The following is a 26,481-nucleotide window of genomic DNA, read 5'->3' on the forward strand; positions in this document are numbered from 1 at the left end:
ATGAGGAGAAGAAAACCCACAAAATAGATAAAGGAAATAGACAATGCAATCGGAAATCTACAGGAATTAAATTAGCACTATGACCTAGAAACACAGAGCCAGAGTTCCGTGGGCTGAGGGCCTACAGGCATACATACAGCGGAGAATGCATGCTGTACTCACAGCTAAACCAAGCCAGGAAAGCAGGCACAGCAGTACGTGAGGACTGGCATGTTGGGGGCGTTCCTCTACACTGTGTGCCAGGGGCTTCAGTACTCAGGGCACTTCCAACTACACAGACAGCCGACAGCCCTACAGCTACCATCAGCAGCACGCGTGCCGACCTTCCACCATATGAAAAGTGATCTTTGCAGGAACTTTAGACTTGCAGAGAAATGCATCCTTTCCTCCTTGCTACTCACCTTTTCCCAGGTAGATCATGCCATACTCTCGCCCCTGCGGAGTCTTGTTTTCTATCGTGAAACAGACTTCCTTCCCAATCAGCTTCTTCCGAAGGAACTCTCGGGCAGGAAATGCCCAGGGCTGAAAGATAAAACAGATGTCACAAGAGAACTGTTTAGCTTCCCACCATAATCAGCATTCAAGTTCATTCCTTCAACATCCTGGCCCTGCGCTGGGCCCTGAGCAGAGTATAAAAATGAAATGCACACAGAGCAGATCACACACTTAGGGAGCTCATAAAAAATGAGGGTCTAGCCATTAACTAGCACAGGCCCTAAAAACAGGCCTCATGGTTATCCAGACACTGGCAGTAGTACTTTTTCCCCTATCACTGTCTATTCAAAGTTATACCTTACTTCATGAATAATAATTGCAATAATTTTATAGCACTTAGCACGTGTCACCCACTACTCTCAATGTTCTACATTTATCAGCCGGCTCCTGGGTGGGAAGTCCAGACTCCAGGAACTCGCCTAGCCAACGGGAAGTCATAAACAACAACTTTGACCTCCATTTATTTGCTTCCTTCCAGTTTATAAAGCACTCTCACTGACTATTAAACCAGCCCGAAACCAGTTCAAGGCACTGTTGGAGTAAGGATACAGTTCTAGTGCTATCACTTCAGAATGAGTGCCCTACCGAAGAGCCTTGCTTATGTCATTTCCTCCACCTTTTCGAAGAATAGCCAACAGACTTGAGAAGGGTAAGAACTATTCTCCCCAAAATGTCTCCTCTTTTTCTACTACTACTCTAGTCTGAAGCTGTACCAGTGCGACCCTAGACAGGTCCTAGAATCTTAGGGAAGACACTAGTAACAGACTCTGGTAAGACATCACTTTGACACTGACGTAACGAGTGAGCCACACATTCATACAATGGGATGCAGAGTCTCCATGTGATCTCAAGATACTGTGCAAAGGAATGATTTCACCTATCCCCAGACCATCCCTTCTAGGATGGTATAGACTAAAGGAGGCATCTCCTCTGAAGCACTCCTATCACAGTCAGCTGCCACGGGTGCTTGAATTTATGGTCTGAACCCAGCTCAGCGCCCTAATTTCCCTTAGAACAACAGAAATAAGGAAGGAGTGGGTAAGAGTTCCAGGAGTATATGATCAGCAGGCACTCCCATGCAGAAAGCATGCAATGTATAAATGGGAAGAGGGGTATACAATAGGCATGGACTATCCATTATAATCTCTTAGAGCTACAGAACTCGGCCTATACATGACAAAGGCACAATGGTACATCCATGATCTGAAAAGGAACCCCCTGCTGACCTTTTCAGCCCCTGAAGATTAGCCCCTGGGCTTATCCAACAAACTTTTCAAAAAGAAAACATCATATGACTTCCCAGAAACCAGAAGCCAAGCAACCTGTTGGGCTAGTGTTCATAAAACCAGTCCTGTTATATGACATCAATTTTGGATGAGTCTAGAAGAACTTATCCTGGGTAAGTGCTCTCGAAGACACAAAAACAAGCTGACACTAACGCATCTAATGCTCTCTCCTCCACACACCAACAAGCAAAAGAGTCAATCATCCAATGGCAACATAGAGCTTACCATATTTTTATGGCCCATTTCTACCCCTTGCTCACTCCTAGAAATGAAAACAGGTATCTGTCACCAAAGAGTCTGATAACTGATAAATAAGTCCAATTATCAAACAATCACAGAAACACTGAGTCAAGTTAACATAAGCTCCTACCATTTTTATGAACTTAGTGATCCACTTACTCTAAAAACATTCTCAGCATCAGATCTAATGTCTAAGATTTATTTCTGAGTGCCATACTAATATCTAAAATTCAGTAATACTCTGCCTTCCTGACACTTGGAACTGTTCCAATGAGAAAAGTACTCCTAAAGGAAGCCAAGAATTTGGTAAAAATTCATTTATCAAGGGTCAGTTCACAAGGAAATATCTAGCTCCCATGGGAAAACAGCCAATATCTACCAACTAAGCAGAATTCCTAAAAGTTTTTAAAACTTGCTGAAGGAGCACTCTTCCCTAAGGACCCTGCATTTTATAGCTGGTCAGTCACTGGGCTATAAGAGAAAGTCACACTGGAGGTCTTGAAAAGGACATATACCTAATTTTATAAGAAAAAAATATCTAGTTTCTGTAATCATCCTTTCTTAAATCAGCCTTCTCAAGTTGTGTTCCACCTGGGTGGGGTTGGGCAAATTCATTAACTGACAAGATATTATAAGACAATTAGGAGACTCAAGAAAGTGACTGACTACCCCACTCTTCACGAGGGCAACAGAGCACTCAGGAGAGAATCTCCATACAAGCGTTCACACAGCCAGTCAGCAGAAGGCTCCCTGATGGAGAAGGCCATCCCAACACAGCCTCTCAAAACAGTAAGAGTCAAGGACAGGGAAATCTGCTTCAAGCATTTATCAAATAAGGTCAGCACAGCCTAATGGGAAAAATAACTGTAGTCTGTTCAAATGCTGTCCCAGCGCTCCATCTAAGAAGCAAATGGTCGTTAAGAAGTTAGGACTCAAAATTCCCTATTCCCTTTAGAATGCCCAAGAGAATGTTCAACAGCAGGCGATCTAGCAGCTTGCTCTGTGCTCCCAGACCTAAGCAAGGTTCTGATGTCTGCCATGATAAAACGGATTTTGTAATTCTAATCTTTTCTTTGGATATGACAGACCCCTGAATACTGGAACAAGATTAAATCCCCCAACAACATAAAGCCATAAAGCTAACTACTTTTGTACATGGCCCAACATTTAATATATCCTCTCCCTCCTTCTAATCATTCCACTGTCCCACCTGTACATGTAACTAATCCCTCTCTGCACCCCAATTCTCAAAAGCTCCACTGGAAAGAGGACTGCGACATTCACTTCTGTATTTCTCAGGAAACCAACGTAGATCTTCACACATAACAGGAACTCAATAAATCTGTGGGAAATAAATATATAAGTCCCACGGTGACCATCAATGCAGTATCCAGGCTGCCTAGAGTACCTAGGCAACGCTGGGGATTAGCCTGCAACAGGGCAGTGACAGCTGGGGACATACCGTGGAGCTGCTTTTATTGCCATAGGACTTAGGAGAGACCTGAGTTTCTGTGAAAGAAGACATCAGGAGGGAAGGCAGTGAATGATATTTGGGACAGTGAAACAAAGGGAAGCAAATGAGCAATAGTGTTCCTGGCTCTATCTGAATGTGAAAACACCAGACGATTTGGAAAGCCAGAGAGAGAGGGCAGTGTCACATTGCACAATCCACTGATCCTCCCAAAAAAGAGATGTTCAGGTTCTTTTCCTCATTATTCATTTAAGTGTGTATTCACTACATACCTGCTTTATGTCTGGCACTGACTAAGCATGAGATGAGAGAGAAGGTCCTTCCTCTCAAAGAGTTTGCTCTTTTGTAGAGCAAGACATAGAAACATGGAATGAAATGTTATGAATGCTATGACAGCATGAAAATGGGACAATGAAAGATGTCAGCTGACTTCTCAGCAGGAGAATCTCAGAGCTAGGTGTTCACAGGGCACAGGTAAAGAAGGAGCTCCCGACAGAGGGAGCGACATGAGCCAAGGCATGAGCAGGCCGGACTCAAGTGGCTCTTAGAAGACCTGAATACTTCAGCATGGCTGAAATGTAGCATCCCAGAGGGGGGTCAGAAAGAAAAAACTAAGTCAAACCACAAATGGGCTTGAATTCCAGCTAAGGCATTTAGATTTGTCACAGAGGAAATAAGGAACAGCTGAAGTATCTGAGAATGACACAAGAAAAAGGGAATCAATAAGATTGTTTCAAAAAGATCTTTTTTTCCAAAAAGATTGTTTCAAAAAGAAAAGATTAGAAGGGAGGAGAATGAAGGCAAAGAGATTATTTCAACATCCCAAGCACACTACTAGAGTTGAACAAAGAACAACAGAAGTAGTAATGAAGTTGCAAGGTTGGAGAAGGAAGGTTTTAAGGAGGAAGAATCTCATGGTCTTGATAAAGGCCTGGGTATTGGGGGGTGAGGAGGGAGAGGCTGAAATAAGAGCACAGGAAATCGAGTTTCTAATTGGGGTTACCAGCAGGAGTCGCTGCTATCTTGAGCCAGAGCAGCTTTGAGGGCCTGGTAGGAAAACCAGACCACAGCAAGGCAAGGAAGGACTGGATTGTTAAGACAGAAACAGTGACTGTGGCTGAGAAAGGGTGAAATCTACAGCTATCAAATACTTCATGTCACATGGACCTTTGAGAGTTACCAAGGGAAACTTAGTGAGACTGAGTTGCTCTGGAAGAGTCAAAAAGCACTAGACTATATAAATATCTGAAACTAAAATGAAAGCCGGGATCATATTCCAGGAGATTCTTTCAGCCAGGATAGTTCTGGTGAGACTTTATTGTACTGTTATGTAGAATACAGTTAAGATATTTTATAACAAGCTCCAACTACCTTTAGGTTTCTCTGCCCTAGATTCTCATCCACAAAACAGGAAATTGAAACTCTTCTTTCCTAGCGTCTATACTGCTTCTTCCTTCTGGAGAAATGAACTTGATCTGCCCTAGCCAGCCAGGGTCAACATTCTTCTGCCCTCAGAAGCAGACAAGCTGTTACTCAACACACAAATGGAAGAACTATTCAGAATGTTGGTCAAGAAAACCACTTAGCACCCAAAAAAATGCTAAGAGAGATTTAATCTTCAGTACTTGGTCTAACAGTACTAGGAGTATTTATAAAAGCAGAAATTAACAAATAACACTAGTGATTACCACAACTAAGATTTATTAAGTACTTTATAGGCATGTGCTAAGCATTTTGCTATTTCCAGTATTTTTGCTCAGTGAGAGACGACCAATGAAAAAGAACTGATTTTAATCTACTGAGTCACTTTCCCAAGAATCTAATTGCTATTAATAGCAGAATTTGGGGAGATTTTTCTCTGTTGTCTATAACACTGCTTCACTATCTTAATTCAACAAAATAGACTGTATAGTTATCATATACTTCAAGAAAATATAGGTGAAAAAAACTAAACGTTTTCCTTAAATAAAAGATCCCCACCAGCTGCTTTTTCTTCATTTCTGTGTCACAGAATAGCAGAGGAAAGCTGAGGTACCGCCTTGCCCAACATCATCAAGTTGGGGCAAAGGACAAATAATTAGAATCCAGAAATTTCATTTTTGATGGCCAAAGCACAACTAAAGGCGAGATGAGCTGATGTTTCAAATAAGAGCCAAGATGACTAAACAATGTCAAATTAGGACTCAGCAGCTGCCTGGAGAGCAAGACCTGAAGGCAGACCCACGAAGGCTAGGTGGCCAGGCACTAGAGGTGGGGGGACAGGGGGAAGGAGGGGAAAGTGGAGTCAGAAGTCTCTCAAATCACCGTAACACAGTGTTTCTTAACTGCTACTGAGCCACAATTGTCTTAAGAAACTGATAAAAGCTCCCTCCCTTAAAAATTCATGTTGATGCAAATTTTTACAAAGGAAAAAGAGTGTCTGCTTGTACAGGCAATAACTGTCTCTGGAATAAGACACAAGACAGCAATAACATCAGTAGTCCCTGGGAAGAACTAGATTTTTCACTGAATAGCCTTCTGAATTTTGAACGTGAGTGGAGAATTCAAATGTATATTAATAAAAGCGCTCGGCTACAACCAATGCCAACCTAGACGGCCAAGACTACCTACGAAATGTGCTAACCTATTCCAAGAGACAGAGAATTGAAAACACCAGCAAACCCGAAGAGGCTCTAAGCCTAAGGAAAAGGGCATGAGAAAAAGCCTTGAGCCTGGGCTTACTGCTAAGGGTGGTAAATGTACCAACTGACAGAAGTCACTGTGGGTATGTCCAGAGTCATTAGTCCTGTGACAAACGCTCACAATATACAGAAAATAAAGAGTAGATCAACTTTGTATCAGTGGAGGAGGAGGCTGGGCGGTAACCTGGGCCCATAGCCTCAGGGAGGCCTTAGGAGCACCTACCTCATCCGAGGTATCTTTGGCATCCGGCTGTGTGGCAGCCGCCCGGCGAGCAAGGTTTCCAGCTCGAATGTTGCTCAGGTTGATCTGCCTCTCGGGGGGAGGACCCCCCCGAGGCTGCCCTCGGACGATGATGGCACACCCTGAAAGGACCTGAGTGTGGGGAGGAAAAAAGAGAAAATTATCAGTCTAGAGATAATAGCACCATAATATAGACTGTTCAGTATTGTATTCCAACTTCTAAAACAGTACTGTACTTGGCACCTTGCTAAGTGACTAAATGAACGAGATTGTCTTTAATTTTATGAGAGAAATTCCCATGTCAAAACTTGGGTGAGAAAAACCCAGAAATAAAAGTAGGAATTAAACAAATGATAGCAAAGTCAAAAAACAGGCTGGGGTAAAGAGCACGTGAGATGTGGAGGTTAAGCAGTTTTGTGATTTCATCCCAGCAGGCACCACTATCTACACTCTTTTCAGTTTTTAGGATGTTAATGTCTCCATCCACACATTCCATCTGAGGGCGGAAGCAAGCAATAGAAGGCCCAAGAAAAGGGGAAACTGGAGGAAGAAGGCCCTACACAGCATCTGGAGGGGCAGTGCAGCCGGAGCACGTGCGCACGCTTCCGTCACAGACAGCACTCATGGTTTAGGCAAAGAGAGGAATACAGAATCTAGAAAACCCATCCCATGTTCTAGATGATTAATACAGAAGAATCTAAGAAGCATCGTAAGGCTCCCAAGCATAGCGCCTCCTTGCCTCTCTCTAATCAAAGGCACCAGGCATAGAACCCCCTGGCAACTGTGAAAAGAGCTCTGAAGTGCAGTGGTATTTAACTTTTCAATATTTGCAGGGGAAAGAAAGGAGGATTTCAAGTGGGAGAAGAGAAGGCATAAATGACAAACATCACCCAAGCTATTCAAGTTGTCTTTGCTCAGCGAGGCACGATTTAACCATCAGGTGGGCTCGAGCTCCGGCTTCACTAGATCTGACAGACTGATTTCCATGCTTCAAAATAAGAAAAGCTAACCGTACCTGGAATTTTTAGAAATTTGCCTATTACTGCCTGTTACTAAATTTGAATAAATTTCTGAGGGGAAAAAAAAGCTGCTAAAAAGTTAGTAGACAAAAGATTGGAGGATCCTGTCAAGGTAGAGAGAGAGCCCTGTGGTAGACAAGATGGCGGAGTTCTCTTCCTTGGAAAGGAAGCTGACTCAAAGGAAGGAGGGGTCTGAAGGGAAGCCACCCCTACACACATGTGCTTAGCTGACAATTCTCCGTCACCTTTCCACCTTAACTAACGCCTTAAATTGTGAAATATTAATATAAATACAAAATATATACGTATGTGTGCATGTTAAAGAATAACAACTGAGTAACCACTACCCAAGTTAAGAACTAGGACACTGCCAGACCCTGGATTCCCTCGGGACCCTCCCTATCGATGGCCACTTCCTTCTCCCGACTGCCACCCGTATCCTAACCATTGTGATAATACCTTCCATGCTTTCCTGTACAGTTTTGCAGGTATACATCTCTATGGAATACGATTTCATTCTACCTACTTCTGGAGTCTATATAAACTGAGTCTACTGCATGTATCCATTATGACTTCCTTCTTGTGCTTAGTTATTTGTTTTGTTTTTTTTTTGTAAAACTCATTCACGTTGATAATGAAACACTAGACACTAGTTTATTCACTTTCACAGCTGTACATATTCCTTTGTAGGAATATACCACAATGCATTGATCCATTCTACTACATTTTTACAGAAACTCTGTCCAACAAATATACACCTTCCAATTTAAAAATAGTGCACTGATTAATGTCTCAGTGCCCCCAATACCTTTGGCACACAGACCTTGGTCTAAATGCCTCCTCCCTGGTTACACCATGACACATATAATAAAAGACTGTCTTCTCATTACTAGTCATGCTCTTCATTTTTATCCTTTCTGATCAAGTGTGACGAGCAATTAAAATCTACAGCTTCCACCCAAACAGCCTTTCCTGAGAACCCAGGCCCTGAGCATCAACCCAGGGAACGGACGTTCTAAAAAGACAGGCTCTCAAACAAAGCAAAGCCGGGAAAGAACAGGTATTCTAAGGCAGAGGATGCTTGATGTTCCTGAAATGAGACAGGCAAAGGGAAAAAGCGTGAGCCAGATCTAATTCATTTATAGTTAATTCTTCAGGAGTAGTAGAAGCAAAAATAATATGTTGTAGCATACCTGCACTTGAAACCATTCATGCACAAACTCCAAACAGGGCTGAGAGAGCTACATAAGGGAAAAACACCAGAGCCTCCATATCTCCAATGCCTGCTCCTCAATTTTAGTCAAGCTTTCACAAAAACTAATAGAGCACTCCCAGGAGAGCCAGCACTGCTTGGTAGGCCCTTCATACCACTTCCTTCTTTCGATTTGGCTTCCTTTCCAAGGACTGTTCTTTTGCAGAGAACTCCACGGTCTTGTCTACCACAGGGCTCGACCCTGACAGAACTCCCAGCTAAGGACCATTCACAAGAAAACTCACCTTGGCTGACCGTGTTAAACTGATAAGTGAGCACTGACTCAGGCTAAGAAATAATCCTTATTTCTCAAGTCTGATGAAGGCCACTGAAAATCTCAACAATAGAATGACTGATGAAAAGAAACTCCCTTTTTCCCCTAAGTATCAGGTGTCACCCCTAAGGCCTCTACTGAATACACTAGGTCCTAGAGGGACGACAGGTCTGTTACTATTACCTGACCCCATTTAAGGGTATTAGCGAACAACCTGTACATAGGAATTTTGCAAAGCTTCCTTTGTACACCCTCCCCTCTCTCTGAATGCTGTTCTAAAAACTGCTGTCAGAACCTCTTTATGGTACTGCACCAAATAATGCCACTCAGACAACAGTAATGCTCGAATTAACATTGAAGAGAAATGACTTTTACTTTATAGGATGCTCCACACCTTTTATACTATTAAATATACAAAACACCAAGCAGCAGTCACCAATTCAACTTCCTAAGCAACAAGAATAGCTACTCATGTGGCAGACACTGACTGCTATTCCTACTCCCCCAGGAGGAAAGAAACGACACGTGTGTATCTTTCCTCGGAACTCTCCCCGCTTCATTTGGCCGTAGCCTTGGCAGAGGTACGAAAAGACTCTGTAGACCATTACGGACGGGAGATTGGTCTATAAGGGAAGGATTCGTTTCCTTCCTACTATTTACAGGAAGAGAAATAGTTGGAAACACACTCCACCTCCTTCTGCTCTCTCCATTCCACCTTCCAAATACTGTTAAAACTCCCTCTACCTGCTTTACTTGTCAACAGTCTTCACTTGAGGTCTTCCTCCAAAATATTTTAATGACTTTCTCTTATCTAAGTTTCCCCACAAATAAAGCCAAGGAGAAATGGCTTCTGGGGTAAAAAAAAAATACTGAAATGTCTTTAAGTAAAATATGAACAAAAACAAGGGTCTACATATCAAATTAATATCTCATATGGCACTAAAATGAGTCATTTGTCCTCTGTGAAAGATCTGACACTCAAGCTGATTATTGCTATAGTTTTATTCAGTGATTGATTCATATTTATTAATTCAATGCAAATCTATTGAGAGCTTACTATGTGCCAGGCATTGTTCTAGGTAAGTGGCACCCTTTAGTAAAGTAAAAGACAAAAAAATGTCTATTCTTGGAGAGCTGACATTCTACTGGGTGAGGAGACAGAAAAATGATAAACATACAAAGTAAAATTTATCATCTGTTTAGCAGAATTTTAATTTCAGAAGAATATTAAGATTGAGAGGAAACTGTCACAGGTAATTGTTCTGCCAAAGCGGTACTGATTCATGTTGCAAACTTTCATGGATGCGGTAATTATCTTTAATTGCTAATTTATAGGGCATAGAAATCAAGTCATATGGTAACTGCTTTATCCAATTATATTAATAAGATGACATATTCTAGAAAAACGATCTTAGCCCTACCTGATACAGCAGGAGGTTTGTGAAAATAGCTGTCACAATGAGTCAGTTTGATTGAGGTTATGGATTAGACATTTCTCAGCTTTGCCAATAAAGGTTGCAGAGGGACACAGCATGATCCAGAGGACCTGGCTTCAGGGCACAGGTTGAATGGAGACAAAAGGCTAGAACAAGCCAGCTGAGAAGGAAAATGGGGACTCAAACTGTTCAAACCCACTTATAGGTTTACTAGGAGATTTACCTACAGTGAAACACATCATGGGCAGCCACTAAAATGTTGCCCAGCAACAGGCACACCACATTAGGTCTTCGCTAGATTCTGATAAATGATTTGGCTTGTTTAACTCTTAAACCTCCAGACCACAGACACTGGAAGACTGAATCATTCTTACACAAAACCAAGCCATACTATACTTAGGGCAAAGAATGTGATGTATAGAAATCCATAAGCATATCAATAAAGCCCAATTTTTTTCACAGCCCTAGAGTAAAAATCACCTTGAGCTGAGAATGGAGTCTTATTAGCCGAGAGCACCTTATTAGCTCTGTAAGGAGGAATGGCTCGACAGGTCTATCAACCTGTTAAGATGTAACAGGTATATCTTAGCAATATCTGCCAATATGAAGACCCAAAATAAAGAATTAGAACAGCTATCTAATGAGCACTAAAATGTTACAAAAAGGCCCAAAATAAACCCACATATTTATAGTCAGCTGAATTTCATCAAGGGTGCCAAGATAATTAATTCAATGGGGAAAAAATAATCCTTCCATCAAAAACTGAAAACTGGGTATCCATGTATAAAAGAATGAAGTTAACTTTTGTATATAAATAGTATGAAGTAAAGAAAGAATCAGAGACCTAAATTTAAGAGGTAATCGATAAAACTCTTAGAGGAAAACATAGGTGTAAATCTCTGTGACCTCAGATGAGGAATGGTTTCTTAGATATATGACACCATCATAGAAAGCACAAGCAACCAAAAAAAAGATTAATTGGACTCCGTTAAAATTAAAAACATTGTGATTCAATGGACAATATCAAGGAAATGAAAAGACAAAAGTGTGTATCTGATAAGAGCCTAGTATTTAGAATAAAGAACCATTATATCAATAAAAAGACAACCGAATTAAAAAATGGACAAAGGATTTGAAGAGACATTTCTCCAAAGAAGATATATGAATGGCCAATAAGCATATGAAAAAATGTTCAACATCATTCATCAGTCATAAAGAAAATACAAATCAAAACCCCTATGACAAATCACACCTCCCAGCCACTAGAATGACTGTAATCCATAAAGCAGACAACATAGGTATCAGCAAGAATGTGGAGAAACTGGATGTCTCAAACATTGCTGATGATGCAGTCACTTTGGCAACATCTGGTAGGCCCTCAAAACTTAAACAGAGTTACCTTATCACCCAGCAATTCCATTCTTGGGTATATACCCAAGAAATGTAAAACATGATGTCCTCACAAAAACTTGAATACAAATATTTACTGCAACACTGTTCATAATACCCAAAAAGAGTAGAAGCAATTCAAATATTCACTATGTGATGAGTAGATAAATAAAATGTGGCATACTCAAAATAGAATTAGTCTGAAATTAAAAAGAAATGAAGTACCGACTGATGCTACATGAATGAACTTTGAAAACATTATGCTAAGTGAAAGACGCCAAACAGAAAAAGCCACATACTGAATGATTCCATTTATATTAATTGTCCAGAAGAGGCAAATTCATAGAGACAGAAAGACTAGTGATTCCCAAAGGCTGAGGGAGGAGAAAATAGGAAGCGACTGTTAACAGGTACAGGTTTTTTCTTTTACATATCGATGAAAATGTTCTGGAATTAGACAATGGTGATATCTGTGTGAATACAGTAAAAAACACTGAATTGTATACTTTAAGAGGGTGATATTTATGGTATGTGTATTTCAATTCGATTTTTTAAGATCTAATATAGAGTACAAAACTATGAAGACATAAAAATGTATACTTCATGATAGAGAATTTCCATATCTTGCAGGAAGATAAGATGCTTAGCTGAACAGTAAAAATAAAAATTTTTTAAAGGCAGCTGACTCAGAACCCAAGTCAGACATGGTGATTCAGCACAGAATGGAGAGCTACTGAAACTTTCAGGACCTCCAGAAATAAGACAGAAGTCTCAGGAAGGAAGCAGAACTTCAGTGAAATCTGCAAAGCTCTTAAAAGGATAAAAACGACTAAAAACAACATAAGCATTTCTGAAAAACAATACAGCAAGTAGAATGAAGTCCTTTCTCTGTCTGGCAAAGAGAACCAGGAAAGTGACTGGGCTGAAAGGTCCACTGTGCCATCTGGATGCCTGCAACTGCCACAACCCAAAGGCTGCACATGTAGGAGCTGTCAGAGTGACAAAGAAGCAGGTCCGGGACTCTTCTCTGGACAAGGTGACTTCACCTAAAAATACCATTCATTCGGGATGGGAAGCTGTCGTGAATATTTAATGAAGCAAAAAAGTTCTAAAGAAACAGAATTAAGGAGTAACTGAAAAGAAACTGAATTGGAGAAAATTTCAGAAAGGAAATCAGGAAAAAACTTCCTAGCACAGCCGGAGTGGTTGCATCCATAGGAAGAATCACCTCTTAAAAATTACAAAGTCATTTAGACGAAGAGCAAACAATCCCAAAAGAACATAAGCTGTGTTGTCTGAGAGGTCTTTCCCAGAATGCTCGCCAACAGGGCCAGCTTCCTTTTTCTTGCAAGAGCAAGAGGCAAAACTAGAGGGCCCAGAACTCAAACGCAAGGAACTAAAAGCTCATGGCCTCAGCATACCATGTCACTTGGTCTAGGTGCACTAGCACATTCAGCAGAGACAAGCTTTAGTGGCTGCTTCCAGGCCAGCTGTATTACAAATTGGACCTCAGTTTGAAAACAGTAAAGTTTAAATCGCAGTGGGGGCTATAACGATCATCTACAGAGAGAGGGAAGATACAGAGAACATCTAAATGAGCTCTTTTATTTTACAGATGAAAAGTCTGCAAGCAAGACAGGTAAAGTGACATTTGCTTAAAAGAAAGTACTGATGGCAGAGTAAAGACTAGTTAGACCTGAAGTCCCCCAATCCTGACGTCTGGTCTGACTATGCCACATGTAGAAACAAGCATGTGGGGGAGCTGGTGTCTGTTAAAATGGTATCTGAGGTGACTTACTAATTAAATATTTTTCCCAAGTAAAATCCCCATTTATGTGTGACAGCGGAGTAGGTGTCAGAGACTAAATCACTAAGCAAGTCAAGCTTCCATGAGCTGGCTGCCCCAAATCAAACGAACATTTATTAAACAGTACTTTATACAAGGCCAACAGAGGCTTAAGAGTCCAATATTACAAAATAACACCCAAAAAGGAGACATGAAGGAAGAAAATTTCAGAATGATAAAAAGCAGGATTGACAAGCTACAGCCCACTGGCCAAATCTGCCCTGTTTCTGTATGATCTATGAACTAAAAATGGTTTTTATGTGTTTAAATGATTGAAAAAAAATCAAAAAGATATTGTGTAACATATAAAAAGAGTATGAAATCCAAATTTCAGTGCCTGTAAATAAAATTTTATTGGAACATGGCCAGGCTCACTCCTTTCTGTAATTGTCTACGGCTGTTTCTGCACTGGAACAGCAGTTGATTAGTTGTGACAGAGACCGTATGGCCTGCGAAGCCTGAAATATTTACTACCTGGCTCTTTAAAAAGCTAGTTTGCAAACCCATGATATAAAACATGATGAGAGTGAGATGGAAACTAGTTTTGTGGCAGTCTAAATGGCATAGCAAAAAGTACATAGCAAAAATAAATTCTGGACCACTTCAAATTATATATACAAACCATTCCTTTTTATAATCAGAAGGAGCAGTGGTATGTGACAATAAAAATTTAATTCCAGAATCAAATCAATGACATTGGTGACCTTAGAAAGTTACTTAATTGGGTTTATACCCTCATCTATAAATACAGAAGACCACCCATGAGAGTTGGTATGAAACGTAAATCAGAATAAAACACTAGCACAGAGGCTGGCCCAAAGACCCGCTAATGTTAGCCAACTTCGGTATTATAAATGGCTCAAAATACGGTCCACAGTAAAGATAGGATGAGTACATAAAATACAAAAAATGGACATTTCTTCTGAAGGTATAAAAGTAAATATCAAAATCATAAAAGTTCTCCCACCACTGAATTCAGTCAAAAAGAATTTAATAATCTATAATGTAGTTTCCCTGCTTTATCAGCCAAGACACCCAATCTCTCGGAAACTAGATTTAAGTGCTGGTTAGAACCTGTCCAGAGGTAATGGTAAATAAGTATCATATCTTAAGTCCATACTGAACTTCAAACTTGACAAAGTGTCCTGGCAAAGAGCCTCAGATGACCATGAAATCTGAAATGAGACGGCCTTGAGCTTGAACACAAACTGGAGGGAAAATTATACCAAACACCGTGATAGTCCTTCATCCATAAATGAGGGCAACACTACCATCCTCTCTTGTTATGACTACTAAGAGAGCTGCCTCACAGTACCTGGCATCTAGCAGGTACTCGAGAAACGGTAAAGGCACGTTGGTTTTTCTCCCCCCCTCCCTCATCTCCAGCCCTCTTCACCCGCAGGAGGCTCCGAGGAAGCAGGGCAGCGCTGCTATCCTCACTCACAGCTGAGGGGACCGTGGCAGTCAGATGAGGGCGTCAGGGCCAGAATACCAGTTTTCCTAGTGCACTTTCTAACCCCAAATACAAAATACATGAGAACCATGAGTCAAAGGATTGGTGGTTTACGTAAAAGAACAAGGCTGTAACTTAGTCCCCACACAAATAAAGTCATGAAGAAACTGCCAATCTCCTCGAAGCCAGTTACCAGGACTGTCCCCAGGATGAAGGTCTTCTGCAGAACCAAGTCATCACTATCTCACACAAAGCTCAGTCAGAGTAAGAAAACTCAGGAAAAACTAAATGGCAGGCAAATGGGAAGTGTCATTTCAAAGACATTCGTTTCAGTGGTCAAAACATTTTTCAGAGTGAGCAACAGTCATATGTAAAAATTACAAAAGACAAAAAATTAATTGACTCTGAAATATAAAAAAGATCATCACTAAAGATTATGACTGCAGGATTTGACCCCTCTCTCAAACAGTTAGGGTCAAGTACTCAGGCTATTAAAAGGTAAAGGAAAATTACTGCTGTGATCAGGGCTTTTTGTTGGAGATTTCACCCTGTAAGCTTTAAATGGCCCCGGGGGTAGTTCTGCAGTGCTCCTAAGCAGAGAAAGCTGTGGTGATGTGCCTCACAGAGAAAATGTGTTAGATGAATTCCGTTCAGGCATGAATTAAATATAGTGCTATTGATCATAAGGTCAATGTTAATGAATCAACAATATATATTACAGTGTCTTTAAACAGAAGCACACATAGAACAGGGTTATGTATTATTACTTGAAAATGTGGTGACCAGAGGCTCACAGGAATCTAACTGTAATTCTCACAGAAGCAACGGTTCAGTATTCACTAATCTGGTGTCTGCAACTTTATAGAATGTTAGGTACTATGAATAATGCCTGTATGTAATAAATACAGAGAGGATGATAAGGCAACTGGGGAAATCCAGGTGAAGAGAACATAGGAGTTATTTATACTATTCTTACGACTTTTCTCCAAGTTTGAAATTATTTCAAAATAAAGTGTAAAAAACTCTTTAAGGTGCTAAACGTACTACCGGTTGCTTTAGAGCCACAAATAAAACAAACGCTAGAACTAGATCTCACTGATGGTTCTTAAAGTTTGTCCTTTTCCCAGCCGCTCCCCTACCCCCAAGCACACAAAACCAAGAAAATGTCAAATTATTATTGTGTTCCAAGGACCAGATTTTTCTGTGTGATCCACTTATTGTTTCATGTTCTTCCAAATGAAATAAAATGCTACACGAAATTTAAACTTCTCTGAGCACACAGTTCATAAAGGCCATTGCCATGTCCCCCCCCCCCACAAAAAGAGATCCCCTTTCCCTTTATATGCTAATTACTTGGTAGGGATTTTAAATTTTTACATATATGATCTAATTAGGTTTTATATTCAGAAAGGCCAGAAAGCCCTTGTCTCAAAAGTCTTGATAATAAACACCTAATTAAAGTTCAGAGTTTGAGTAACTGAGAACATTCTATAAGAGATAAGAGTACCATACAAATTTTTGGTTTAAGTGAAGCCTTAGCTTTACAATCTTGGTCATAATCTCTCAGAGTTGGCTTGTTTTATTATCAAAGAGGAATTGGAGAATTAAAACAATCATCAGTGTCTGAACCCCGCTCTAATCTAGAAGCGAAGAGAAAGATTTTAGAGGAATGTCAAGAGAAATTCTCTATGTTCATTTGCAAGAAACTGAATCTTGAGTTTAAGACTTTATTTTCATTTGTCCTTACCAAACCCTAAGACTTCCTCCTCTGCACCTGCGCTCACCCCACACACACCTCCCTTGGCCTTCTCTACCACGCAGGCTGTCAGGATCACAGGGCAGGAGAGCAGTATTGTCAGCCGACACATCCAAGGGAGAGGAAGCATGAGTCCCTGCTGCTAAGGACCTACAGTTTGAAAGCACTGGACATTTATATCACTGCAGCCACTATGGCTACAGACTTGCGGGGAAACAACCCAGTTGAATCCCATCATCCTTCAACTGAAACAAAAGAATAAAAGGGAGAGACATAAGGAGAAGGATGCACAGAAAGCCTCTGAAGGCAATTACAGACCAGCAATCATCTGAGAGCTTATTAGATACGCAGACTCTCAGATACAACCTGGACCTACTGAATCAGAATCTGCATTTTAATAAGATCCTCAGGTGGCATTTATTGTATGCCCAAGAAAGTTATTCATTCCCTGCCTCTTGATGCCCCACTCTATTTGCCTGGCTCAGACACATAGGTGCTCCAGGAAATTCAGTTTAAACTGTTCAGACGCCTTCCCAACCCCCAGACTAGGTCAGATCGCCCTGCTGTGTCCTCTGACCACTCTATACTTCTTTCCGTGGAATTCAACACAATATTGAATAGTATAACTGTTTATTTTCAGTTTTCCTCTCTTCGCAGCGAGCTCTGTAAAGGCAAGGACCATATCTATCTTATCTATCACTGTGCCCCCCAGAACCCAGAACAAGACCAGAGACAAAGTAAGCATTTAATAAGCATTTTTCAAATACATAAATGGCCCTATTGTGTATCAAACAGTGCTAGATTCTGGAGAGGGGATACAAAAACAATTAAGACACAGTCCTTGTCCTTAAGCAGCTGGCAGCTTAGTGGACTTTTGCTGAAGCTAACAAGAGCCAAGCTCTTAAGAGTATGTGCTGCACTCACAGCTGCTCTTCTTGTTTCTCTACCGAAAGACAACAGGCAGCCCATATTTTCCAGTACCTTCCACCCCTCAGCATGACCTGCAGGCAAACATGTCCTGGCCCAGTCCTCCCCTCACCTAGGATTCTCCACATTCCCAGAGTTGAATACCTTGTCCAGCATTCTCTCTCCCTTCTCTAATTCAACTCCAACGTTCTTCAGCATCATTTCCATCTCCCCTAGGAAATTCCTGTTATTTCTGGGAACATTTCTTCAACACGTTTCCCTCATCAGTCCTCTTATTATGAGATGTCGAATTTCCCTTGTTACCTCCTTCAAGAATGTCTTACCTAATTCATTTCTAACCACTTAATTATTTCCTGTGAGCTGTCAAGTCTACTCTATTCTCAACAGAAACCACTCAAATCTATATCCCAGACCACATTCGAGACTTTTCCAATTAACTGTTCAATATTCAATTGTATTCCGACTTTTCTCAGTCACTTCCTATATCCCCCAAAGGGATACTTTGTGTCTGAGCAAATGCTGTCATTTCTTCTGATTATATTTTCCATGATGCTCTTATTTATTCTTGTTTAATAGACAAGAATCTCTCAGTAGATTTACATCCTAAAGCTTATATCCAAACACCAAGGTAACAAAAACAAATCTGAAAGCCTAAACTAATAGCAATGAGAGTAATATTATTTCCTCTTATCTTCAGGGAACAAGCTCACAGAGAAATATAAGTGGATAGGCAGGAAAGACTGACAGGGGAGGGAGGTGCGTAGTGGAGAGGGGGGAAGCAAGTCTAGCCTACCACCAAGCCGGGGCACATCTGTCTTTGACAGGCTCACACCCAACCATCCCCCTCCACACCCCACCACCCAGACCCCAACTGAAGTACAATGCAGCCACTAACATCAAACTCTAGACCTTGAGGGTCTCTTCTAAGCACTGTATGTGCCCGAAGTATTACAGGTGTGTTCTTGTGCCTGTCACGAGTAGGGTTAATGATGCCAATTCTGAATGTTTTCTACATCCCAGCCTGTCATCGTGTTTACCAAACAATCACAGACTGGAGCCCTAGTCCACAGATTCGGTTTAGGGACGACCAGAAATCTTTAATACACTTTAAAAAGTCACCAATGGTTTTTCTTAAACACTTCAAAATATACAGTTCTAGGGTAGCTGGCTCCAGCCTATTTCGTGGGTTTCAATAACTAATGCAATTTTTTTGTTCACCACATTTTAGATGCATGCCTACTCCATGTTTCATAACTACTACTTGTGGGCATGTATGTGAGAGGAAGATTGAAGATCTTATTTCTCTTGAATTCATATTCTGGCACTGCACGTATAGGAAGCAACTCCCCAAAAACGTAGGTCTTCTATTAAGGGAACCCAAGAAAAAATGGTCCTGATAGCAAACGGCTCTTTCCCCCTCCCTCAGGGACAAATGGAATCAAAGTGGGGGTTGCCAAGGCAGGGTGGAGAGCCTGGGGCTGTGTCTCAGGGGTACTCAGTTAACAGGCTCTATAAGCCCAGCCTCCACCCCACCCTTTAACTGACTCCGTCCTCCTCCCCAACTCCAGTGCTCAGAGGAAGATCAGCACAACCACAATTCCCGATCCAGGGAGGGGGAGAAAGCAGCTATTCCTAGCCACGATGGCTGTAGCTGCAGTTATCTCTTATTTCTCCTCCTCACAGCACTGCCATTGTCACAGTGTCCCTGAGCAAAATGTACAATGTACAAAGTATCAGTCATAATCCAATGATAAAAAGGGGGTAGGAGGCCTGTATAGCAGATACGGCTAAATGAAAGAATACCAGAGGCCCTGAAATATCCTAGAGAAGTGAAGACTGTTGGATTCGCTATCCCTCAGGTTTGCTTCTGTAAAGTCATGTGCATTTTTTTTTTCAGAACTTATAGTAAGAGGGAGGGTAGGTTATTGAGCATAATACTCAATACTATTCAGAGAAAACCATCTCTAAAGAATATCTAATATGCTTATTTCGGTTTACATGCAGGACTGCAACTTCTACGCTACCTATGAAAAGCATTAAATTTCCAGTTTTTTTTTTTTAAATTAAGTTTATTGGGGTAATATTTGGTAATACAATCATAATTTTCAGGTGTATGTTATCATTTGATATCTGTATATTCTATTGTGTGTTCACCACCCAAAGTCTAGTGTAAATTTCCAGCTTTACTTTCCAAACCTGTCTGGAAACTTTTCCTACTTGAGACATTGGTAGTCAATTTTAGGTATCGAAATAAAGAAGTACAAATCACAAGTCTACAGTACATGTTTGAGGCCTTGAATGCTAAAACATACCATCCCAGGATTCTTTTTATCATTAAATCCGTAGGCAGACTGTCATGAAGGAATTATTACAAGTGGTCATTCCTTCCCCACTATATGCTAGCGCCCAGCCCACCCCATTCTTCATAACACAGATATGCATACCTCAAGAAGTTAAACAGAAAGCCATTTGGCCCCGATCTGGAACCCGCTATAACATCTTCACTGCAGGCACCGCCCAGAAAAGAGTGCTCCTCCATTTTTATTAAAAACACCCATAATATTCTACTTGCCTTATGCAAATCATAATGTCCAGCTCTGAGATTCCTCTTACCTTTTTTTTTTTTTGGTGGGGGGGAGAGGTCACTCTCTTCAATAAATAAATGAACATTTTTTAGCAGATAGAGCATAGAAATTTCAACAAAAGTTTATGAGCAGCCAGGACACATGGAGTAGCTTTAAAATTAGCCTTGTGCCACCAACCACTTTCAAAAATCAATTTTCTGAGTTACTGTTCCTCAGATTATCTGAGTCCCAAGCTTATTCTTCTCTCTGCAGCAGCTTTCAGCTTTTCCTGTTGATAATCAAAGAAACACATTTTCTTCTGACAAGACAGTAAGAGGCGCTTTCATTCAGAGCACCCATACAGGACCTCTTAAGAAGTTAATGGAACCAAGGTCGGGCTAGCAGCCCTATACCGCCTTGCTATGTAGGAAAGTTATTCTAGAGCTAGAATCCCGATGATTAACACAGGGGCAGGGCGGGGTTAACGGGGAGCTGGGCCTGTGCCCCACAGAGAGCCTGTGGGAGGTCTCAGGAGATTCTAAAGCTCTCACTGGAGAGTTTAACAAGATAACTCAGGGCTTTTAAGGAACAGAGGCAGCCTCCCGGGCTCTCTGGGCTGTGAAAGGGCTCACCTGCCAAAAGAAATAACATAATTACGGCATACGGAATTGATCCCAGCAGGATTCCAGGACCTGGTCCTTCAATCTCCTCTCCCTTACAGAGGGGAGGAAGGAAAGGGAGAAACAGGAACGCACCACTTTTCATGAAGATCTGCAATGTCCTATTACGTAAGCAGAAAAATCACACTTGCCATACTGATTCACTGGGATGTTGCCAAAAATAAAAATGCCCCTTGCTATTCAAAGCTATAATGCAATGAATTTCCCTCCTGGAACAGAATTCATAAGGTTTAAAAGTTCACTAACACCTTATTAGTGTATTCCAGAGACTGGACAGAGAAACTTAGAAACCTCATTTCTTATTCATTCCTCTCCTCCAAACTTCCGGAGACCCTTTGTCACTTTAGGAAAGTTGCCTTCATCTTGCACACTGAATCCACGTAGCTCACAGTTGCTTTAAAGAACAGCTGAGTATTCCCACCTGTGCTTACCCATTTCTCCTGCCTTTTATCTCCTCCATGTTATTCCTTTGCCTCTGTCAAGACTTGTCACTTTTACCATGACAAGCTCCCCTTTTCACCATACAGCAACCAGCCCCAAGTTAACAGCTTTAGCCAGAATCCAGCTCGAAGCCTGGGGTCTCCAGCCCAGGGGACCTCCTCTCCAGGGAGGGCTTTCCTCCTCTTGGGCCATCCCAGTAGCTAGACTCACAGAACCATCCACCTTCTGTTTACGCCACCTCACACTTTTCTCCAGACTTGACAGTTCTTAACTAAACCCACTTAACATACATTTTATCACTCAAATCAGGACACTCTGAGAGTGAAACGGGGTGTTACTGATAATTATGCTGAGACAAAAGGTGTGAACTGCAACAGCACTGGGCCAAATGGGATGTAAGTCACCCACCTGGTCCTTACAAAGGTGACAAGACCAGGTAGGCGGCTGTTCCTTGCAAAGAACCAGTTTATGCTGGTTCGACATGTTGCTCTTACCTGGGAAACTTAGGTTCCGGGAGCTGGCAAAGAGGACCAGAAAACCCCCAAGAAATTTGGATTACCCAGTCCCCGTGTGGCAAAGAGAAAATGTTTTACGATGTAGTGAAAAAATTGTTCCAAATATATCAAACTTCAAGTTTTGATAAGTGGGGTCTTTACGGGGAGGGGTGGGGGGAGGAGGAGGGAGCAGTGATCAGTGTTGTAGGAGGGTGATGAGATACAGGCCAGGCTTCAAGTACCAGAGGCTAGAAGGCTGCTGTGGGGGCAGGAGCCAAAGGAGCCAGAACTCTGCCTGCTGTATTTCTGCCTAACTAGCCATACCCGTGCCACTAAATAACTAGTACACACACCGCTGAACTTTTCCACACATTACTTAAGGCTTTCTAAACGACAGTTCAATGGATGATACCTCTGAAGTTCAGAAGAGTTCCACATTTGCCAGTGCACACATCTCTGCCACGCCAGGGGGCTCCCAGACTTTTAAATTTTATAGACAAGTTTTCCCTGCCCCCACAAATAGGGACTAACATGTTACTCACTTTTTTAGTTTGCCAAGGACATTAAAAAAAAAAATGCCATCACATTATTTATAAAAGACATTTCAGCCAAAGGAAAAAAATATATATAATCTCAAAACTAAAGCCAGTCCCTTAAACATCACAAAATTTACCAGGTATCGTTATTCCTCTCGTTTTGCCTCAAAAGTTTCATTTTCATCCCCATGTGACTTGGGGACAGATAGAAACTGCTGGACTACTAGTACCAGCTAATGGTTACTGAACACCGCATGTGCTAGACAATGCTGAATGACTTACGCGTGTCCTCTCATTTAATCGGCAATAACTCCATAGGTAAGTACTATTATGTCCATTTATAGGTAAGGCTGGAACTTGAAGGGGTAAAATTACTGGCCCAAGGTTAAATGGCTAGTCATCAGTGAAGCTAATGATTTGAACCACAGCCGCCCCAGAAAATTAGTTCAGTTTTGCCTCAAGACACAAGTTACACCTTTCCCAAAGTGTGGTGGACTTGTTTAAAAACAAGCAAACAAAAAAAACTTGCTCTAAGTGGTATATGAACCCTGAATGTATCAGCATTTAATATTTACACATACATAAAAACTGTCCCCTTTTCAATGAAGAAAAAGTTTCAGCTTGGTGGCAGGAAGCCTTTAGCACATCTCCACCACTTGTTAAACTTCCTTCGAAGCCCTCTGCACAATACAACACCTAGTGAGATTTCAACGGCTGTTTTGTTTTCATTGTGGTTTTTTTAAAAGGTATTTTCTGGTTATGGCAAGTAATAAAGGTTTTCCATTTTCGATAGTGAAATTAAGTTTCCTTTTAAAATAATATTTCAATTTAAAAAAAGAGCTGATTGTCCAAAAGATTTCCAAACTAAATAAGAGTCAAGGAAGTGTTCGGACATGCTAAATCCACGACGGGCATGCACACGTCTGAAACCTGGGAAACTTTACGTAAATCACCAGGTTGAGATCTGCATTTCACTGAAATGCTGCAAACACTCCCTAGGTTGAGGCTTTCCAAACAATTCTAAAAATGACAGTTTCCCCATGCAGGATGTGGTCATGCAGACCACCTCCTACCACCCCCCCCACCCCCTTCTTATTCAAGAAGAAAAAGAAAAAAGAAAAGGATTACGTTCCAGCCCTGAGGGAAAAAAGTCAAACATTCTCACATGACCTTGCCTCTCGCCTCCTGTCATCTGTAGCTGGGTAGCTGCACACTTCCTTAGTCATGGACTCTCCAGAGCCCAGAGAAAGCAGATGAGGCCAAAGCCCAAGGATCTTTCTTGACCTTTAAGTACTAAGACCTGAAAATACCTGGAGCATCTTTACGCAATTAAAAAGGAGTTACTGCATAATCCCCAGGTGCCAGGCCCTGCCCTCCACTGAAGAAACGAAGCAGTTTTTAAGGATACTCAGGTCAGGAAAATGAGACTATCAAAAGTAAAATGACTGAGTCATGAAATGTTAAGCTGTATTCTGCCCTAAATTTTATCTAAGACGATATCTGTTAGAAACAAACAGATGAAGTAAAGTACCCCCTACGACCACGCACACACGCAAAAAGTGATTATTAAAAGGTACCAGTGATTGTGTTTCTAGGAATCTACCTCATAGAAACGGTAATGTTCGGTGAGTGTAGCAGTGTTTAGAATGAAAAACCAAAAGAATACATATCAACAGGAAATACTGCATAAGTATACCCAAACTATGGACTACTTCTCAACTATTAAAGAATGAGGTAGACCTATAATTAATTAAAAAAGAAAACTGCACAACACATATGCTATGACCCCATTTCTCTGTCTTAAAAAAAAAAAAAAAAAAAAAGAAGGGTGTATTAATCTGCATGAAAAAAGCTTTGAAGCACATTTACTTTGGGGAATGAGAATGGTTGGTAGAAAACTGAGCATAAGGTGTAACTGGGCACAGGGAAGAGAGATTTTTGTTATTTACTTTACATACTTCTGCATTGATTAAAGTCTTAAGAGCAAGAACGGAAGTCCGAAATTCAAATATCAATAATGATCAATACTGCATAGCAGTCACCTGAGCCTTTTGAAGGAATTCGGGGATGAACTGGAAAACTGATAGTCGAAAGAGGAAAGGCCATTAAGGAGCTACAAACATGTCCTCTAATCATAAGGACTTCGAACGAAGAGTTGAGAAAAAGTTATTTCTATATGAGATAAGCCAGTGGAATAAAAAATAAATACTAAGACCACCAAGGAGGTCACTTTGGGTGTTACTGTTGTCGTTTACTGTTAAAAATGGGACTTATAAACAAGAAGCACAAGGTATAAATTGACAGTTCAACCTAAAGGCCCAAGTGTATGGCTCTTAAGAATTCTAAAAGCAGAAAGGCAGGAGCATAGAATCTTCGTGTTTGTAGATAACACTAAAGACTTCCATTGTAATAATGTGCCAAGTCATTTGTGCCAAATTATAGGAAGATCTTGGGAATCTATATAAATAGAAAGAAAAGTGGCAGATGAGTGTAAAAAATGAGCATATGGCCTAAATTAGGCACATAAAACAACTTCTTAGCTGTCAGTTATGACCCAGGAATGGGATCTCAGAGTCACTGTAAATGGACCCTGAGGAAATCAGCCCAATATTGAGCTACAGATAAAAAGCAATGCAAAGTGTCCTTTGAGCCATCAAGACAAGTGCTAAAAACACAAAGAGACAAACTACCATCTTCCCCTCATATAAAACTGCGGTGTGCCTGCCCAAACATATTCTTCTTTTGTCATTTGTGTCCTGCCCCTTCAACAACATACGGCACAGGAGTTTTAAAAAGATCACTGGGTCTCAAATGCCAGCTACTGGATCAATCTCAAACCAACCCTTTCAGAGCCACCTAGAATTTAAAATATAGTTTCCCAGGCCACATTCACAACTATTCTAATTCATACCTCTAAAAGGCCTTCTAGGTGGTCCTGATGCAATGACCCAATTAGGAAATCACTGAACTCCTTCTCTCTCTCTAAATCTACTTCCAGAAAGGTTTTAAGAAGGCTTATAATAAAAAGGAAAAAAAGAAAAAAGAAAACATGTGAGGAACTACAAAGAATAGATTAAGATGGTTCCGCTACTTGAATATTAAATGGAAATGGTAAAGATCTGCCAAAGACCATCACAATGATCTGAAGGAAGAAGCTCTGGTCTCAAAGTGTGAAAAGCAGAGCCCAGAACTCTATCATGCCCACATGCCCAGCAGTTTTCCCCCAGCATGAGCACGGCCAGAAGGAACTCTGCCAGGAGCTACAGGTTCCTAGAGTGCCCTTCTCATCCGAACCCATCTCATATCAAGACCTACTGCACCGGAAAGTCATCGAATTCTGAAGAGGAGCTAAGACTGCGTGAATAAAGCCCACTGGCACCATGTTCCTCTGGGTCTCAAACAACTGCTCCCACTGTTCTAACCTGATACCACTTCTGAAGCCAGGAACCTGCCTGGCTCACTCCTATCCACCCTCTACCCACTCCACCATCTAATTCACTTAAGTCTTCCATACAGGAAAACCGTATTTCAACTAAGTCACCTTCTCAAAAAAAAAAAAAAAGAAAGAAAGAAAGAAAGAAAGAAAGAAAGAAAGAAAGAAAGAAAGAAAGAAAGAAAGAAAGAAAGAAAGAAAGAAAAAGAAAACAAGCAATGGGAACAGAAGATACATTTCACACAGGATAAGGAGCAATTCAAAGTGAAGCTCGCCCTAAGGTGAAATTTTGCAGCTCTGATTCATCATGCCTAAAAGACATGTAATACAGGCTTTCTTAGTCAGCCTCTTGGGACTGGAAGGAACTTAGAGACAATGAGCCCAACATCTCATTGAAGAGAAAACAAAAGTCTGACTGGTAGAATCTAATCCCACATCACCCAGATGGAAAACAGCAGCATCCGAACGAGAACTTGTCTCCCCTGAATCTTAGGCTAATGATCTCTCTTTTCTGCCAGGTTGCTTCCTGGGGACAAAGTTAATATATTAGATTTATTCACTTTAAGC

General features: G+C 41.1%; 1 protein-coding gene across 1 annotated transcript in view; it reads right to left on the reverse strand.

Annotated features, from left to right (window-relative positions):
- SND1 (staphylococcal nuclease and tudor domain containing 1) overlaps positions 1 to 26,481 on the reverse strand; it is a 387,820-nt gene that overhangs the window by 354,291 nt on the left and 7,048 nt on the right. The window contains exons 2-3 of the mRNA XM_016148646.2: positions 6,397 to 6,546; positions 402 to 522 (exon numbers count right to left, since the gene is read on the reverse strand). Of these exons, the coding sequence (XP_016004132.2) occupies positions 402 to 522; positions 6,397 to 6,546 (271 nt within the window). The remainder of the gene's footprint in view (positions 1 to 401; positions 523 to 6,396; positions 6,547 to 26,481) is intronic.

Source organism: Rousettus aegyptiacus, unplaced genomic scaffold (assembly GCF_014176215.1).
Source record: "Rousettus aegyptiacus isolate mRouAeg1 unplaced genomic scaffold, mRouAeg1.p scaffold_m13_p_13, whole genome shotgun sequence".
In the NCBI taxonomy this organism is placed as follows: Eukaryota; Metazoa; Chordata; class Mammalia; order Chiroptera; family Pteropodidae; genus Rousettus; species Rousettus aegyptiacus.